This window comes from Fukomys damarensis, unplaced genomic scaffold (genome assembly GCF_012274545.1).
Source record: "Fukomys damarensis isolate Sample0158 unplaced genomic scaffold, DMR_v1.0_HiC HiC_scaffold_24, whole genome shotgun sequence".
NCBI lineage: Eukaryota > Metazoa > Chordata > Mammalia > Rodentia > Bathyergidae > Fukomys > Fukomys damarensis.
In genome coordinates, this window is record NW_022900936.1 from 11,652,071 (window position 1) to 11,672,329 (window position 20,259).

Below are 20,259 nucleotides of genomic sequence, written 5' to 3' on the forward strand. Positions count from 1 at the left end.
TTTATATATATATATATATATAGAGAGAGAGAGAGAGAGAGAGAGAGAGAGAGAGAGAGAGGTTAAATTTGCCAGCCTTTATTTCCATGTTGAACCCATGAAAGGGCCCAATTGTGAATACATCTCAGGCATGGATGGGGTGTGTGCCGGCTGGGATGATAGATGGAGAGTCTTTTGAACAGTGGGACTGAGTGGGGCCTTGAGGAGCAGGTGTTGACACTACTGCCTTCTTGCTTCTTGTCTCTGTCATCATCAGGTGGCAGCGCGTACCGGTGAGACAGGAGTGAGGAGACGTACTCAGGCCATGTCCAGATCCGCCAGCAAGCGAAGGAGCAGGTTTTCTTCTCTTTGGGGTCTGGACACTACCTCCAAAAAGAAGCAAGGACGCCCAAGCATCAATCAGGTAGACTCCAGAGCGGATGACAAGGAACTCTATATAGACTGCTTCCGTGGTTACCCCAGTCCTCTGTGTGTGTGTGTGTTCCTTTATTGATTTGTTTTAAGTCAGCTAATTGACATGAAGCAGCGAGTTGTGCTAGACACTTTCAGAGATAATGTACACCCGTAGCATTGAACTCTGCTATTAGTCTATCACCAAGCTCCAGTCTCCCACCTGCATCCTTTCCAAACCCTATGTAATTATAGACCCAATGAGAGTGCACAATTCATCCTGAGCCTTCAAGCCAGAGCAGGGCTCCGCGATGAGGCCACTGGGCACCTAAGCACTGAGCTTCCTGAAGCTGCTTCTGGCACCAGATCAAAGGCAGCCTCCAGGGGATCTGATTGTTTCTTTGCCCTTGACTTTGTGGGGTCAGCATTAAATGGGAAGTTCCTCCGCCTGTGGGAAGGAGGAGCCGCAATTTGGGAGCACTCACTCCCTGCGTTAGCCATACCGCTCAGATACAAGGTTTGTCCTGATGGACCACCTGGACCACGCAGTGCGGGACACTACTAAATGGACACTATGAAAATGAGCTGCAGGCTCGCTGCAGCCTGTTCTCCCCCTCTGACTCTCCTTTACAGATTGCCGAGGCTGCTTTGCTGGCATTACTTCTGGCAAACTCCACCTCCATTGTTGTTGTCATCTTTCTCCTTTGACCCTGAGAATGGAGGCAATCGGAAGTCAGCCGGAAGTTGCAATTTCAGGGACTTTTGGAGGAAAGAGAATGTCAGATCATGAGCCACAGTGGCTGGACAGTCAGGCAGTGAGCGTTTTGGAAGTCATGACCAGGACGGCCAGCGTGCCCCATGGCTGCGCAAAAATGAGAAAGCGCTGACTAACTTCACAGAAAGATCCCTCCCTTTTTGCTTTGAGAATTCCAGCTATTAGTTTCTTGAAGCAATAAAGTTTAAAAAGAGATTAGTCCGGATGCCCATGTGCTAGACTCCTTACCTGACATGCTCATCACTTAAATGTGGATTTTGTTGTTGTTGTTATTGGAAGTTTCAGGAGCCAGATGAGCAAAGGATAAAAGGGTGTGAAACTGAATGGCTTTGCCAATGGCTCTAGCTTAGTGGCCTTTACTGAAACCCCCACTGTGCTTTTTTTTTAATTTATGGAAATGGTTATGTTGCCACCTCTCAGTCTTTATTTGGAAATTTATTTCTTCTTGTACTTTACCAGCATCAGCCTTGTTCCTGGTAATCTATAGATACATTTTTTTTTAAAAAAGAACATTGTATTACATAAGCAATTCTTTCTTAAAGAGTTGTTTTTTTAAAAAAACTTGTTGCTTAGCCATAAATAGACTGATATAAATTTATTCATTAATTCAGTACTCTGAAATGGACAAAAGTTGTTTTTGAATACTTCATTTACATTGGAGGACAAGCCTTTTTTAAAAAACTAGTTATATTATCATGATAGACATGCTAATTTTGGAACCCATAAATAAAATTTCTTGTGTCCCCGTGTTTGGCATCCATACCTTATTATGATTTTCAGAATTTCAAATGTTAGACAGTCACCTTGCTGTCCCCTCGCCTTAGCACCAGGCCAGAACCCCGGGGCACTGTTCCTTCACTAAGGTGTGACCACGCTGACCTTGAGCTGGATCCTCCTGCCTTAGCCTTCAGGTAGCTGGGATTACAGTCATGTCCTGCTGCACCTGCCTGACAATGTCCTATTTCTTGCAATAAAAAAGACTTCTCTGCCATGTTTGGTAAAAAATACTATAAATAGTCTCAAGTTCTGTTCAAGGAAATAACAAAAAGCAAATCGGTTATTACTTTAAAGCATCTATTCAAGTGTATGAGGCAGAAATTCTCCATTGCTTCTTGTGAGTTTATTTCCTCTAAATTTAGATGAATTATTCTGATCCACATGCAAACCATTTCTTTGCTTTTGATTTGTTAAAGATGTGGGGAAGTCGTGGATACACAGGGACATGATTTTCACAGTCTGCCACTGTAAATAGTGTTACCTGCTTTGGGATTTGATGTGGGAGTATGGAAACTGCTGTAATGTGTTCTAATAGCCCTGTCTATCTTCCATCTCTTTCCCATATTTCATTTGCCCCATTGCCCAGATTTCTTTTTTAAACTGATACTTTTATATGTGCAGGTGTTTGGAGAGGGAACTGAAGCTGTAAAGAAATCTTTAGAGGGGATATTCGATGACATTGTTCCAGATGGCAAGGTAAAAATAAACACGTATTCCTTTTCTAAAAGTGACACACACGTGCGGGTGCATGCCCAACGCATCGGTTTCTTGAGATACTAAAATTAAGTAGACTTGATATAAAAACTGAAATGATCAGTTGTGGAAAGTTATGTAACAGGTCAGCGTGAGGTGGAAAATCGTCGTGTTTGAAACTTCATGACAATAAGAACGTTCTCTTGCTGACATAACATTTTCCATCCTTACCATTTGAGGTTTAACTTTCCAGCAGGAATATGAGAAAAATGTGAGTTTGCAGTTAGCTGAATATTTTATGTCAGTGCTAATTCCTTTTTATGTACAACTTTTATTCCCAAGAGGTGAGTCTTATTGCCCTCGCTCTCTGCCCACACATGCTATTTTGCTCCCATTAATTTCAAAGAACTATTCTGATAGTGTGTTCTTTTTAAAAACTGCACTTGCCTCCCAAGTTAAGTATTCAATTAAAGATTCACAGACTTGGTTCAACCTTTTGCTTGGATCTCATAGGGGTTTCAGTCAGACTGCTCTGATTGAAAGCCTGAAAAGATCTTACTCTTTCCCCTTTCCTAGGCCACTCTTTTCAGCCTCTAGGGGAACGGGCACCCCTAGGTTTCAAGACTCTTAATAGTGATGCCAGCAGCCCCTTTTATTTGTGATTCTAGTGTTGATAATGTGACTCGGTAAGAGGCCCCCCAGCTCCCAGACCAGGATCAGTATGACAGAACTCGGCTCTCGGTTGCCATGCAACCAGGCAGCATCACTGAGCCGTGGCTCAGCCTGGGTTCTAGAAGGAGCTGAGCCTCAGAAGCCAGAGTGCACACTGGGAAGTCCTGGCTTCTAGGAGGAAAGGGCGAAGAGTGGAGAGCTAAGACCTTTTCTTTCTTTACGACCCGGACAACTCATGGATTGTGTCATCCAGGATAAAAAGGCGTCTGTCTTTGGAAATACCCAACCAGGAGTATCTTTGCTGAGATTTGATGAAATTAAATTGTTGTGACACACACACACACACACACGCGCGCGCGCGCACACACACACACACACACACACACATATGTATGTATATATATCTTCCAAGCACAGTTTTTGGTATTTACCCCATCATTCTGTAGTTGATTGGTGTATCTTGTATGGCATCATTGCACATTTTTGTTTTACAGTCCTAGGGATTCAACCCAGGACCCTCATACCGAGCTGTATTTTCATCCCTTTTGTATTTTTGAGATTGGGTTTTGCTAAGTCACTAGAGTGGGCTAAAACATGTAATCCTCCTGCTTCAGCCTCCCAGAATGCCAGGATGACAGTGATCACACACCTTTAGAAATAGGATATTCTCTCCTGCACACAGAATGGGGACACTGCCAAAGCTTTGCCATTGGCTTTCTGTGTAGCTTTTGCAGTTTTTCCTTCTTTTCAGGATTCCTTCCTCATTTTTCTTCCTCCTGCCTCTGTTGGAAGGCCTCGCTTACAAGAAGCAGTCCAAATGCACAACTTGGGCAGATCTGATGCTAAGGGTACTTATTTAATGTGGCCCATGGGGGCAGCGGGGAGATTCCAATTACCGCTAATGGGATATAGGCGAGTTGATTGCTTTTTGACAATTCCCTCCCTGGGGTCTGACTTATCTGCGAAAGCAACAGTGTTCAAAGGCAGGCCTGAAATTGTCTTCTGCAAGTGCTTTAGCTTAGTGGCCTTTACTGAAATTTGTCTCCCGGCACCTCCACCCCATTGGATCCTGTGGAGTTTTTTTTTTTAAATGTATGGAAGTGGTTGTGTTGCCACCTCTCAGTCTTTATTTGGAAATTTGTCTCCCCTTGTACTTTACTGGCCCCAGCCTTGTTCCTCGTAATCTGTAGATCCATATTTGTCTGCCAGAGGCTTGCTGATAAACCAATAATGAACACATATTACTTGATGCTCATTGATCATCGATAGTATGTTTATATTGCCAAAATCCAACATAAGTCTTTCTTTGCTTATTTCACTGGTCTCCTAATATTTTATCAATCTTTGGGGCATTTTCTGCTTGGCTATTTGTCAGGCTTAGGTTTAACCCTTAGGTTATATACAACAGCACTTCCCCATTTACAAGTTCGTGGTACTAGAGGGTGACAGTCCCCTAAGTTGTCTGGCCTTGTGGCCCATCCTTTTTTGGGGGTATGTGTTTGCAGTGCACAGTGATTACATCCATTGTGGGGAGGTGGTGCATGTACGGGACATATCTTCATTCTTTTGATGTCCTCTTACCCCTACTCCACCTTCCTGTGTCCCTTGTCTGCTTGACTGACTTGCAGAACATTTACCTCCCTGTTTCCTATTATCTGGCTTGTATCTTGCTCTTCATTCCTCCTTTGGGTTTTTCATGTGAGAGGACCTATGCAATATTTAAGCTTGCGAAGCCCTTGGAACTTCCATCTGAGAAATATAGTGACTGTCCCTGTCCCAGTGTTGCACTAGACACCCAAGGGAAGCACGAAAAGGACTGCACCTCTCAGTACCTAGAGCATCACCTTTATGAAACAATTTCCTTGGGGCCTCGTTTCTTTGCAATACAAAGTTCATTCGCAGATATTCCTGTTGATGGGATTCTCCACTCCAGACTTAAGTCTGAGGAATGGGTGGCCCATGTGGTGCATTCATCCTGATTGAAATTCAGTACCTCTTCATTGGCGCCACGCTTGCTTCCTGATGTCGAGGGCCAGGTGGGAGTCCGCCCCCTGTCTGAAGTGAGACCCTCCCTGCCTCTTTTGTGCCGTGGGGCTCCTTCCTCAGTAGCTTCTGTCTCTCCAGGTGTTTCCCTGCCTCCCACTCTGGCTTCTCTTCTGCTCTGTGCTGTTTCCCTAGGATCACACCATGCTTGGGTGCTGCGTAAGGGGTCTGGGAGTTGTCAGAAATGCCCTGCTGCCTCTCTGCTGATTTGACCTCTCATTACAGAGGGAGAAAGAGGTGGTCTTACCTAGCGTCCACCAGCACAATCCTGACTGCGACATCTGGGTCCACGAGTATTTCACTCCGTCCTGGTTCTGTCTGCCCAATAATCAGCCAGCCCTGACTGTTGTCCGGCCAGGGGACACTGCACGGGACACCCTGGAGCTGATTTGCAAGGTATGGAGCCACTTCCAGTTGTTTCTGTAAAGGGATCAGAACGGGTGGGGGGCTCTCGTAGGTGCAGGTGGAGGTGCAGTCTCACGGGAGTCAGGTGCCCTCGAATACATCCGCACGCCAGTTCAGAGCAGCGCTGCCTCCCTTTGTGATAACGTGCGAGTGAACTCTCCCCTCTCTCAGGACAGGAGTTCAGCTAAGTAGCTTCTTTCAGTGAGTGTGCATGATAAATTTGCGATGAGGACGTTCATGCATACATTTTAGCCAATTTAAGAACAAAGCAGTCCGTGAATATGTCACATGCACCTTACTTGCAGCATCCAAAATAACCGTTGCAAACCTTTGATGTTTGTCTTGCCACCTTTTCCCTACACAATATACTCACATGTGAATGGATCATATCTGGGGGCTGTTCTGTAACCTGCTCTTGAATCAGTGATTGATATAAGGCTTCTTTAAAGTAGAAAATGATTGAAGTGAGCGGAAGTTTGACCTTCATGGTAAGAAATTCCTCTTCTTGTGAACCCCGAAGTAGCCTGAACCGGTTTCCTCTGTTTTAAATTTGAGCTATAGAAATATCTTCATCTTTTTCAAGGTTGTCCTGGGTTTCCTGTCTCTCAATGCAGGGCAAACAGATGAATGCCCTTGAGAGAGAGCAGGAGGTGAGGAAAGAAGAGGCTTTCTTGCATGCTTGTTTTTACCTTTAATGCTATAATGAATGGCGTCATTGGTCTTGTTTCAGAGTCTGAGGAAGAGCGGTTACTTTCCCCATTTTACAGACAGAGAAAGGGAGGCTCAGAAAGCTTTAGTTTTTTTGCCTGAGTTTATGTCACTGTCCGTGGCAAAGGAGAGATGGAGACTTAATCTGGCTGCTCCGAACTGGTCTGACTGTCCCAGTTCATCAGGTTCGGGTGGTCTAGGTTATATACTTACTGGAATGAACTGGCTGCAAAAGGTAAAGTAGCGGGACGTGGTGGTCATGTCTGTAACACCAGCACTAGGGAGGCTGAGGCAGGAGGATTGCTGTAATTCATTCTTCTAATACATTGTGAACACAAAGCCATCCTGAACCACATAATGCAACCCTATCCCAAGAAAAAGAGGAAAGTAAAAAAAAACTTTTCTGTCATAATTTTATCCCAGAAGAGATTGGCTGAGTAAAAGGATGTTTTATTTAAGAGTTCTTCCTGCAAAATATGATTTGTAAATACTAAATAACATTTTCTACTTTGACAAGTACCTCTGTAGTTCTGCAATAAGCATATATTTTTATGTTATTTTTATAGCTTATATGTGTCATTTAAATAGGTCTAAAATTACATTAGTGTAAATAAAATAAAATATTTATTTTAAAATACTTTGTTCTGCATTTTTAAAGAAGCAGAACAGTTGAGCCTTTTTAAAGGAAAAATAGTTAAGACTGGGGAACCAGGAGCAGTCCAGCTCAAATCAGCCTTTCAGATAGTTGCTTGTGGAGGAAAACTAGAACAGGCACATGTTTTAGGACGAAGCTGAAATCAGCCCCCACATAGGTATTAAAAATAAGTGATACTGCTTTTTGTACTTTGATTCCTGCAGTATGTGAGTTCTAGCTTTGGAGGATAATGGTATCTCTGTTCATAACTTTTCATTTTAATTACTTAACAAAATAGGTCTACTGAGGTTTTCTGCATTGCTTTATTTAGAGATGAGCATGATTCTTGAGAGAACCATTAATATTCTGCAGAGCAGTGGGAGTTATTCTCAGATCTGTAGCTACAAGTGTTCAAAGTAGGTCTCTGGCCTTTCTGTGTAAGTCAGGTTCTAGCTAGGGTTTTCAGGAGCAGCATGGCTCTGGAGCATTCTGTGCTCAGCAGCTTTAGGCTCCTTCAGGAGTCAAAGATTGGGCCACAGTGGTTATCTGGTAACTGCTGATTAGTGGAAAATCAATGAGTGAAAGGGGGGTGGGGGAGTAGGGGGGTAGGAGAGGTGGCAGTGAGTGTTCGGCTAATTTTAAGTACTTTTCAAGCTCTAGCTTTGGTAGAAACTAAAGGAATGGAGGGTAATTTTGCCACTGCCATTTAGATATCATCTTTAAATAACGCTGTGGATCTATTCCCCTATAATGGTGATGGCGAACCTATGGCACACATGCTGCAGCAGGCTGTTTGTTATCAGTGAAAGCTAGAAAAGGTTCGCCATCACTGATATGGGCTTAGTTCACTTGAAAGGCTTCTGGTGTCCTCACTAAAATACAACAGATCTCTCTAACAATAGAAGGTCATCCTGCCCAGATTTCCCTAGGCTTGGATTTCTTTTTCCAAAAACATAGAAATATAAACAAAGAGAATATGGTGTGAAACAAGCTTACGTCTCGAGACAGATGGTGGATTTTTTTTTGTTGTTGGTTTTGTTTTTTTGGTTTTTTGGTTTTTTTTTGGTACTGGGGATTGAACTTGGGTCCTTGTGCTTTCGAGGCAGGCAGCGGAACCACTGAGCTAAATGTCCGGCCCACAAGCTTACATCTCATGCATTTAAAAGCAGAAACCTTTTGTGCTGCTCCTTAAGAAGCTGATGGTCTCTGGGAAAACATCAGTGTAGGGTAAATTACATGGTGTGCCGAGAGTCAGGGGTCTTGTAAAGCTTGCCTTTTCTTTGGGAAACGCTTTGTTGTAATTAGTGGAAGAAAAGAGATAATGTGGAAACTGTGTCACATGTTATTAATGACCATGTAGTCACGAGTGGGGTCTTTGTTGTTGATGTTTTTGGAGGAGGATTGAAAACAAATTGTCTTTTCTTTTGTAATTGTCATGTTCAACGTCGGTGATGGATGCTTTTTCTAATATTTAATAATCAATCTCTTTCTTCTGTCTCTTGCATTCAGCTCATTCTCTTTCCTATCCTCTCTGATCCACATCATTCCCCACCTGTTTGCCACCTGCCATCTGATCACCAGTCAAGTTCTGGTACAGTAAATGTTTCAAGATCTACATTTCATGTTTCAGATGTTACTATGATGATTGTTGCTAAATGTAGCGGGTAGCTGGGTTGATCCATAGGTTTTGGATGTATGCTTTTGATTGCATAAACCACTCATTCGTACCCACTGGCACTGTTCACATGTTTACGACCGTGAGGTCAGTTGTGTTTCATGCTTTCACTGTGTCAGTCTCCCGTGGCTTTGCACATCCTAACAACTATGAGCGTGTAAGAAATAAAACATCACTTTGAAGGTGAGGGGGAAAAAATCTCCAGAAATTCTGCAGTAGCACTTTATGTATCTGTGAATGTGTGTGGATTTCTGTTTTCAGCAACTGCATGTTTGTATATTCTCAGAAGAGTTTCCCTAAAAGGAAGAGAAGTAGGGGAACGAACCATGATGGAGTAGAAGATCTACAACAATAAATTGTTATCTATTTTAAAGGCTCATGCTATTTACTGGAAAGATGTACATTGTGTTTTGTTATTTCTTCCCTCAAAGTAATTATGTAAGACACTGATTTTAAAAAATGATGCCAACTGAACTAGAAATTGCTCTATGATAATATTTATGTTGTGGTACAATTTATAGCTGCCTTGCCTCACAATGAATCAAATGCTGTCTAAGTAACTTAAGTAAATGTATGCTGGAAAGCTAATTTGTTCTATTTCAGTTTTTTTCTAACTGAATTTCTTGTTGGGAAATTTTCTCTTGAATGTTTTATAAGTCTCAAGTGGGTCACAAAATTTAGGATCAGTACCCTAAACTATAACATTTGCAATTCTTTTTGCACAAAGATGCATTGTGAATGTGGCTGGGTGTTTCTCCTGCTTTGATAGGGTGAACATAAAATACTTTTTGAGAGTTCTGATGATCTGGTTTAATTAGTTCATTTGGATTTGCCTTTTATTGTAGACCAGCTCCAACTGTAAGAGCTCATAATTCAGAAACACTGACCCAAACAAGAAGGCATGTTGGAGTGTTGGACCATTGTCCCATTGTTCAAAAAAACTATTTACTGACCCAACTCGGGGCTCTTGGGTTTCAAGTCAAACCATTTTAATTTTTATGTCCATTGCGTGCGACCACTTCTACATTTTCAAGTTATCAAGAAATTATTGTAGTTTGGAAAATACGAGTGGGGATGTGGCCAAAAATACTCTTATTACCACTATAATAATATTCAGTACCCTTTTCCCGGTGCCACAGTGAGCCACATAAGCAAGGCACCCCTGCTGTACAGAGGTAAAAGTGTCAGCATGGTAGCATTTTAAGGGGTGATGGCAGTCTCCAGACTGCACCCAGACTAGTGAGTCTTTCGGTACCTGACAGGGCATCCTGTCTTCCACACTCTGGTTTCAATTTGCAAAATTTCCTTAGGTGAGGTTGCTGTTTGGGCCTGGTTTTCAGAAGATAGTCTGGTTAAGTGGCAGTGTCTTTCAGAGTATGCAGCGAGTGTGGCGTAACGATGACTGGAAGATTCCAAGCCCATTTGTTCCTGTCACTAGGACCCCATGAAATTGCATTTCTTGTTCCCTTCCACCTCAGTCAGGAACAGATGGAGCACCAAAATTCTGCTTCTAATTAAACGCTTTCCATGAGGACCTGGGTAGGTGGGAAGCATTTGCAGCCCTCCCCTCACCTCTGAGAGACATGTCCCTTGCTTATCCTATCAGCCTAAATATTGCTATTTTGTTACTGCTTATTTATCTTGGTGGCTCTCCTGCGAGCAGTGGGTAGCATACCGCAGAACTTCCCTATTTTATGTTTCTCTGGGCTTGCCCATGAACCCTTATATCTTTGACTCAACAGTCCTGGGTCTGTCAGAGAAAAGCATCCGGTGTCGGAGACAGACAGGAGAGGAGGGCACGAGCCAGGTGCCGAGGGGTGTTGGTGTTCTCCACCATGCCTCAGGCTGTCATGTTACTTGGGAGTCGGATGCAGGTCGGGGTTCCCGAGAATCACTGATAGAAAACTTCTTTATCACCCTGCGGGATGTTCAGAGGGAACTGTTCTTGGCTTTCCAGAAAGGTGCTTTTGTAATAACACAGGATGTCTGACCTGCGTTTATATATTTATTTAAAAAAAACCAAAGCACCAGTTCCCATCGGCTCTGTTGTGTACACCACTTTTGCATAGCTACATTCCGGAGGCTTGCACGCATGCTTGGATTTCTGCTCTACTCTGACAGTGTCTGGAACACTTACAAGTTTGTTAGATCCGATTTTATTAGGATTATTAGAGTAGTATTAGAAGGCAGCTGCTTTGGCCTTAAAGGAAACTACACATGTACCATGACTGTAATCCTAGCACTCTGGGAAGTTGAGGCAAGAGCACTGCAAGCTTGAGCCCAGCCTGGGTGGCTTTGTGATTTAGCAAGGCCTTGTCTCTAAATAAAAAAGGGCTGGGAGTTAACTCAGAGCAAAGACTTTAGATTGAATCCCTAGCTGCTGAGGATAGAGGGGTGGGAAGACTACTGAACCAGTTAAAATATAATTTGATTAAGCCAGGTGTGGTGGTACATGCCTCCAATCCCAGCATTCCAGAGATCGAGGCAGGAGTGTGACCGCAGGTTCGAGGCCAGCCTGGACCACCCATTAAGACACTGTCTCAAATAATTTCTTTTATTTTGCTTGAGATGATTCTCATCAGTAGAGCTATGAAGTAAAGATGACAGTGTATATTTACTAAAATTTCAAATGCATGTAGAAGTAGAGAATCATGTATCCGTTACTTGGAATCTATGATTATCAAATAAAGTTTCATCTCTTCATTCACTTTCTCTGTCCTCCCTGTCTGGATTATTTTGGAAGCCAATTCTATCCATCCTGTCCCTTATTTATTGGCACTTTATGATGTATATTTAAAAGATAAGCATTCTTGGGCTGGGGATTTAGCTCAGTGGTTCGGCTGCCTGCCTCTCAAACACAAGGACCCGAGTTCGATCCCCAGTACCAAACCCCAAAAAACCAACAGATAGACATTCTTTAAAATTGCTCAGTTTAAGGGCTAGCGATACAGTTCAGTGGTAATACTTGCCCAGCATGCCTAAAGCTCTGACTTTCATCCTAGAACTGCAAAAATCCCCCCAAACAAAAACAAAATAAACACAGTTAAAATTTGTGTATATTTTCATGTTGCCACTTGATTTTTGAAGAGCATTTTCCTACTTTTCCCTGTGTCTTCTTGATTATATATTAAGAATTATTTTTAAACGCATGTTTGCTGTTTACCAAAATTAAGTCAAGCATGATTTTCAGATAGACAAAATCCCACTGTCCCGTTCTGGACCAAAGGCGAAGCCCTGGAGATTTGAGGTGCTGACTGTTTCAGAGCTGTTTCCCTTGAGCGCAGCACCTCAGTGTGTTCTCCAAGTCTTACGTGTGCCTGTCGCTCAGCCCCCAGAGGGTGTCCCTTGCTGGCTGTATAAATCAGACTATGGTCCTCAGGTCTCATCTGCAGCCAAACCCCTTGCAAATGATGTGTTAAAAACTGCCTCGGGCCTGGCACATGCCTGTAATCCCAGCACTCGGGAGGCTGAGGCAGGAGGATCGCTGAGAGTCTGAAACCAGCGTGGGCTACATAGTGAGTTCCAGGTCAGTCTCAACTACACAGTGAGACCCTGCCTCAACCCGCCCCCCGCAAAAAAAACAAAAACAAAAACAAAAAACCTGCCCCTGTGTCCTCACATGGTTTAAACAAAACCTTGCTTGAGCACAGCTTTTTTTTTACTGTAAACATTTCTACCTTTGTGGTCGCTTTCCCCGAGTCACCTGTTATGTGTGGAGTTGGATTTAAGGGCCTCTTTGATCTGAGGTTTTTTGTTTGGGAAATCCAGTGCTGAGGAGGAGTGACGATGCGACAGAGGTGGTCCCACCCAGTCATGGGGTGCGCGCGTCCAGTGGAAATGACTATAAATCCTGAGTTTGGGATGCAAACCTTTTCAAAAGCTTAGAAGCCTCTCAAGCCTGCCTCCCATAACGAGTCTCACTTATTAATTCTTGGGAGGCGCAGTACCCTGTTGGTGGAGAACTATGCCTTGCTATTTGCTGTTGAACAGACGCTGTCTTTTCTTTTTCTCCCAGACACATCAGCTGGACCATTCTGCTCATTACCTGCGTCTAAAATTTCTAATAGAAAACAAAATGCAGTTCTACGTCCCACAGCCCGAAGAGGACATTTATGAGCTGGTAATGTTTATGACTCTCGTCCGAGTGCATTCTGTGGGAGATTATTTTCAAATTATGTGTGTACTTGTGTGAATTGGAGCCGGTGGAGTGGAAGAAGTTATAAAACAAATGATCTGCCTTCGGAGCTCTGGAGTTGGTGGAGATGCCCAGACTTACCGCAGTATTTCCATAGTGGAAATGTCACCTCTGTTTATCCAAGGATCAGTGCTGTCCTACCAGGAAGCAGGGAAACCCAGGGCTCCCTTTCAATGGAATTTTAATCGTGGTTGCCAACTCGCCTTGTAGAGTGGACAGTCTTTTATTTTAGATCAGAGACTCAGAGATGAACTGGCTGTTGTTAGAATAAAAATATTAACTCCGATTTTGTGTGATATCCATGTGAATATGGAAACCAGTGGGTCAAATCTTGTGAGTAGCTGGGCAGGGTGACACAGCCCTGTAATCCCAGCACTCAGGAAGCTGAGGCAGGAGGACTATTATGAGTTCGAGACCAGGCTGGGGGTACATATCGAGTCCAAGGCCAGCCTGACCTACACAGTGAAAGTCTAAACAAATCTCATGGGAGTGACAAGTCCCTTTTTTATTAGCTGGCTTGTACAGTTTGCAGTTCCAGTGAAGAAAGACTAGGTAGCAGTCGCCTGTGTCTGGAGTTCTTTTCCTGCTCTGCTCGCAGTCTCCTTAGTCATCCCTCAGGGGCGCGGGGCTGCTTGTGGGTGTGTGATGCTCACAGGATGATTTCAGAGCCTTGCCACTGAGAGCGGAACTGAAAATCCAAACCCAAATTGTTCTCTTTTTTTGGAAAGGGGAAGCATGATTTAAAAATCAGTAGGAAATGATGTTTTCAGTCAACTTTATTGAGGAACACTTTGAGTGTGTTAAAACTCTCAATGATTTGAAGCACACAGCTCGATGTGTTTTGACAAACATGTACAGTCGTGTTTCTACCGCCTCGGTCTTGATGGGGAAGTTTTCTGTCATCTGCAAAGGTTACCGTGGTCCCTTTAAGTGTTTTAGGGAAGTGTGAGAGCGTGTGTTGGAGTAACAACCTCGCTGTGTTACACAATGCCATGGGACGAAATGTTGGGTGCATCGTCAGCCACCACTTAGAGGCGTGGACCGAGGGAGCGACACTTAACAGAGGGGCTGATACAGCCCAGAGATTCTTTCTCTGGAGTGGAGAGAGAAGCATGCGGGACTCACACTCCACGAGCAAAGGGGAAAGAATCTTTCTTCTTTACTTTAAACAGGGAAATGTTAGCTGGACGTGGTACTGGTTGCCTTCATCCCAGCTACTTGGGAGGCTGAAGCAGGAGGATCATTTGAGCCCAGAAGTTCAAGGGCAGCTTGTACAACATACAGAGATCCTGTGTTTAAGAAAGAGGAGAGAGCATGGGAAGAGGGAGGCAGAGATAGCCCGGGAGAGAGTAAGAAAAGGAGAGAGAATACTTTGGTAGCAACACCGGAGGGTGTATTAGATCCTATACTTTGTATCTTGGGACTGAATGTTTCACCTCTTAAATTACAGGGGTTAGACCTGTATCCCTCCTGAGCCAAATGTATCTTTTGACATTGTATTGAGTCTTTTTATCCTCCACTGCCCTGCGTTACCCTCTAGTGTAGGAGAAGAAGGTGTGAGCCTGAGTTGTTTAATATCTACAGTGGCTCCATATCTGTTAGAGTCTTGCTAAAAAGAGAATGAAGAACAGGGAGACTCTGGTGTTCTCTTACCCTGCTGCAGAAAGTCTCCAGTCCAGAGACCCCTGAGGAAGCAAATGCTGTAGATTTGCTCACACGAGCACCTCCATTTTATTTTCTATTTTTAAAAAAAGTTTTTGGTACTGGGAATTGAACGCAGGCCCTTGTGCTTGTATGGCAGGCAGTAGAACCACTGAGCTAAATCCACAGCCTGAGCACCTCCATTTTTCCCAAGGTTCTCAACTGTTTTGTGCTTTGGGTTGCTGTGGCTTCCTGGTGACCCATCTAGACCCCTTCTTAGAAACAGGAAAAAGTTACCTGTGGCTTAGAGTGAAATAGTTATAAGAAATATTTCTAAATTCCTAGGTAATAATATATATGTTCACTTAATTACTTTATGAAATTACAAGATCTGGCAGTAGGTTTAGTAGCTGCTTTGAAGTATTGATGAGCTAGAAAATATTTTGAGATATAAGTATGTGATATGAAAATAACTCCCAGTTCATCTTCATGACAAAGTCACAGACACAGATAATGCTGTTTGTTGCCTAAACTACTTATGATTGAAGGCGATGCTGAACTGTAGTCTAAGGTTTATAAATACATAGTTTTTTTTTTTCATCATCCAAGTTTACAGATCACTTGAATCCTATCCATGGGTTCCTCTCTTTAAATCCCTTCTTCAGGGCAGTAAGGCCGGTGTAACATCCCTCCAGGGCAGGGACCTTCTGAACACACAGTGTTCCTGGATGTTTTTGAGAGTTTGCAGATTTTGGATTCATTGTCCTCTCGGAACAGGTGTCAGCCCCACACCATGAAGGTTTCCCTAGGTCCCCTCCTTCTGATGGCAAGGCCTTGGAGAAGTCTTCAGGTTGAAGCCATTTCCTCATAAATGACACATTCAAATATGACTTCTCCAAATATTTTGTTATACGTCATTGTTTTATCAGGCCCCCTTGTGACCCATGCATACTCATGTATATGGCAGCACAAGTCATAAAAGCTAAATCTTGGAAGCCACCTACATGCCCATCAGTAAGTGAGAGGATGAAGATAAAGAAAGTGTGGTATATATCCACAGGGGAGCACTACTCTGCCATAAAGGGTGCATTTGAGTCCTCTGTCGGAAAATGGATGCACCTTTAGACCATCATGTTAGTGAAATAAATCAGACACACAAAATGAAATATGCCATCTTTTCTCTTATGGGAGAACCCCAAGTATAAATAAAGAACAAAATAAAAGATAGCTAATAGGAAACAGGGAGATAGATCTTTTGCAGAAGGAAAGGAGATCAAGAGATGGAGAGAAGGAAAGGGGATGAAAACAATAATTAAGATGTGTTACGTGTTTGTACCAGCTCCCCTTGAGGATTGTAATCATTACATACTGGAAACATAGACGAATAGAAATGAAAAAAGCTATCAGCAAAAGTTTGTATTACATTTGAAAGGTCTTGTAGGAAAGGGTAGTTATTTACTTCGGTGGTAGCATAGTCTCTTGCTTAAAAGTAACTAGGAATAGTTAGTTGTCTACTGGTGTGCTTTGCCAGTTGAGGAACTCTTAAGTGACACCCTTTTGGCTACTTTCACGTGATGAATTCATTGTCTGGTCTACTCCGCGAAATGGTCATGAATCCAGTTGTAGTCTGTGGCCGGACGCATGGGCTTTTCTGGAATGGGCAGGTGAGGATAGAGTCCACAGAAGCACTGATCAATTTGTTTATTTATTCATTCATCAACTACTTAGCATTTGTGCGCTGGCATGGACCTAGCAATTCTAGGGATTGGCGATATACGTACACACCAAAAAATAAAAATAGAAAAAGAACCCAGCTCCTGTTTGGACCACTGTTCAAGTTTGCAGAGAGGGATATAAAACACATCAGTGATGGGAGATGGTCAAAGCTGGGAAAAATGACGCCAGAACCTGTGGGTTGAAAGACATGGGTGGTATTTTGGAGCTTAGATGGGGCTTTGGAACAGAAGGGTGAATAAAGTGAGAGTCTTTAAGGTTGCAACTGTACTGAACATGGACAGACTTTCTTTTATTATCATTCTCTACATAATACAGTGTAAGAACTATTTTCACAGCATTTACATGGCATTAGATATAAGTAATCTAGAGAGTCTTTCAATTATATGAGAGACTGTGTTTGGGTCGTATGAAATACGGTACCATTTTCCACAAGGGACTTGAGCATGTGTGGGTGTTAGCATTCTGGGATGGCAGGGGTCCTGTCCTGCAGCCAGACCCCACAGTTACCTGAAGGTGCTTGTGTTTGACTTATGCTGTAACAGGCTCCTGCCGGTGCCATGAGGCAAGGGGACACAGAGATGAGCCTTCAGAGGTGAGGAGCGATAGTGGAGGCCACAGGTGCTGGTGGCCTGGGCTGGGGCACCCAAAGGAGGCAGAAGAAGAAACGATCACATTTTCTTGAACTCAAGTGCCTGACTAAAGCATAGTTTTTCTTATAATCCACTGTTCTTCTCATCCAGTTTTTGAAAAGGGGGAAAACATGCAACTGCATTGATTTAATCACGAAAGGAAATATGTGTGACACTTCACTGTTTAAAGGATTTACGTACGGAACACTTTGAATTTCAAATATTCTAGCTCCAGATATCGTGGTTGCATTGAAAAAATTTGTAAACACAGGTTGTTCTTTTTTTTAAAACATGTGTTCATACATGTTTGTGATTCCTAAGAAGTACATTCATCATGGAGAACTGCACCATATATGCATACCTTGAGCCTCTCCCTCCTCTCTGTCCCATCGCCCCCCATCTCCAAACCCCCTTTCAGTTTTTATATATTTTACTGGAGCTTTTAGTAAACCCAGCTTTTAAGCCACCTAAAAAAAGGCACTGTGGCTCTGGGGCCTGTCTGTATGATATCAAGGTATCTGAGATCAGCAAAAGGCAGCAAGACTTTCATGACAATTCCAAAGAAAAGTTGGCGATATCAGAAAAGAATAACAAAGATGGTTCACAGAGCTGTACAGTGTCCCACTGGATCTTGGCAGAGACTATTAGAACAAATAGTTGTATACTGCCACCTGGGGGACCAGCTTGGCTCTCGAGGATCTTAGAAAAACAAAGCCCAGGCTCCAACTAAATGAAAGAGAGCACAGGGATAATGTTTCACCGAGCACTGTGTGAGTTAGGATAGATAGACATTGTAAACTTTAAAGAATTTGGTGTTTATAATGTCGATGACTATATTTTCAGGACTAAAAATCAGTGTAACTCATTTCTAATTTAGGAATTTATCTGGATGAAATATTTCTGAAGTATACAAATAAAATCCCATTCAGTCTTACCCTTTCTTAATGCATTGCTCTCACTAGCATGGCACCAGGAAGACCTAGGTTCACATCTCAGCTCTGTACATACTGGATTTATGAATTTAGGAAATTGTTCTCTTTCTCCAGTCTTGTTTTCTTTATTTGTGAAATGCAGATCATATTGTCTTATGGAGTAGAAGAGACAAAGACACATGTTTGGAACTTTATAAGTTATTGTCTTGAAAGTGATAGGTCCGGATATGAAAATGAAATAACAATTACAGGACTCTTTTTTTTTGTACCTGAGATTGAACTCCGGACCTTGCACTTGTGAAAGAGCAATGTTTTTGATGTGTAAAGTATACATTATTTTTATCTCAAGATGTAGGAAACCTTTTTCTAGGCTCTCTTAGGTGTACACATGGCTGGATGAATTTGTGTACCTAAGTTTTCTGGTTAAGTTTGGTATGGTTCAGTGGTTAAAAGAGAATACTTTGCATTCACATAATTAGTGGTCAGTTTGGATGCTTTTATTTAGTCTCTACCTAGTGGTACTATTGTGAATTTTTCAAGTAAGGTGGTGTGTGAAGAGAGAGGAAGAGATGCATAAAAATATCCCCTATACCCATGAAATTCATGCCAATTCACGCCACTGTCTTTATACTCTCCTCAGAAACAGATCCTTGCCTGTACCAGATATTGTGATTTTGATTAACTTAGCATTCATGTTCAGGTCTGAGATGGATATAGAATGAGACTAGATACACAAAGCTAAACTGGGGAATGGGGGCTCTGTGTTTCTACTCTGACTTCTAATAGATTTAAAAACTTGGTGATGAGGTGTGAATTTGTATTCAAGTTTCAGTTGTGGAAAAAAAACAGCTTTCTGTAATGATGACAATTCCTAGGAAGTTATTTCTAATGAAATCCTAATCAGATCTTCTTTATCATTTGCAGCTGTATAAAGAGATTGAAATTTGTCCAAAAGTCACTGAAAGCATCCAGATCGAGAAGTCAGACACAGCAGCTGATAATTACGGTAGGTTTCCTTGCCTTTGATCTTTGGTGTTTGTGTTTCCAGTTAAAGCATGTCCCCGCAAACATGCACGTATTTACAATTCAATAAAAAACCTTTGGGGCGAGTTTAGAGCCAAGCACATCTGGCTCCCATGCTGTGGAGAACCTCCTGAACTAGAAAAAGGCAGTATTTATGCCAGGTACTGTGAAGGCTGTACATGTCTTTCTTTTCTCATGAAGTCTCTACTTTTTTTTTTTTTAATTGTTTGAAGAAATAGCTCAAGATACTTATAGCTAATATGTTTCTGCTTTCAAATAAGGAATTAAACAAAACATCACAAGAAGAGACAGTGGGTGAATTCTGTACATTTGCAGAAAAATGGCTAAAATGATAGTAGTAATTAATAGTGTTTGTAAGAAACAACTGTACTTGAAAAATTTTTAAAGAAAACAAAAATCTCTAGTTTCCAACAAAGTAAAACAAAAATCTCTAGTTTCCAACAAAGTTTAGAGATCTATAACCTTGCTAGGAGAAGTATTTTTTTAAGTTAAAAAAGAACCTTATGAATTTAACATAGCAGTCATTCACTTAAAATACAACTGTCTTGCTCTTTGAGTGTTTTTACAGAGTTTCCCATAGTTTGTTCCTCAGAAAAGACTGCAATGCAACTGAAGCAAAATAACACTTTGTTGATAATTAGCATGAATTTGGGGTGATCGATAAATGAAATGTTAGAACGTTCTATACAAAGGCTGTATATGTCTTAACTGGTCATTGGGGTTTTGCCATCCTAGGAAGAAGATGGATACAGTGGGAATAGATTATTTTATAGAATGCTATGCCTCACATATAAAAGAACTATCTCCACCTTTCTCCCCAGAAGTGAAATTAAAGGAATTTAATTTTGGTGCTGTGATCACTGGTTGGTTTGTCCCAAGGAGGGCAACGAACTGACACAAAGCAAATTCAGCAGAGAGAAAAGATGCAGGGAAGAAAATCTAACAGAAATGGTGTGTACATCTGTGATTGTTCCAGTGGGGTCACAGAGGATGGGGTTACTTCTGCCAGCAACAAGTTTGTGACAAAACATGGGGAATAATGCTCTCTAGGGAAATCCACCAGAGATTCAGAGCTTTCTCCAGAGGCTGATCATGTAGGCACCGACTGCCTGGCACAAACCAAATTCTGGCCTTGCAGGAAGAAAGCAGGTGTTCCCCATCCATCACGTTGTCCTCCAGGTTAGGCACAGAGAGTCCTGTTGGGGTGTTGGGAATGCTCCCCAAATCCAGGCCCCCGGATGCCAGCCAAGGACCACACTAGTAAGCACGATGTTCAGAGATTTGCAGTGAGGCTTGCTGTGTTAATGCA

At 42.4% G+C, this 20,259-nt stretch overlaps 1 protein-coding gene across 14 annotated transcripts in view; it reads left to right on the plus strand.

The window, feature by feature from the left end:
• Positions 1-20,259, plus strand: part of Tiam1 (TIAM Rac1 associated GEF 1) — a 401,135-nt gene that overhangs the window by 314,237 nt on the left and 66,639 nt on the right. For all 14 annotated transcript variants that reach the window (XM_033755948.1, XM_010608608.2, XM_033755949.1 and 11 more), the window contains 5 exons: positions 257-403; positions 2,564-2,638; positions 5,576-5,746; positions 12,788-12,892; positions 18,831-18,912. In XM_033755948.1, coding sequence (XP_033611839.1) covers positions 257-403; positions 2,564-2,638; positions 5,576-5,746; positions 12,788-12,892; positions 18,831-18,912 — 580 coding nt within the window. The remainder of the gene's footprint in view (positions 1-256; positions 404-2,563; positions 2,639-5,575; positions 5,747-12,787; positions 12,893-18,830; positions 18,913-20,259) is intronic.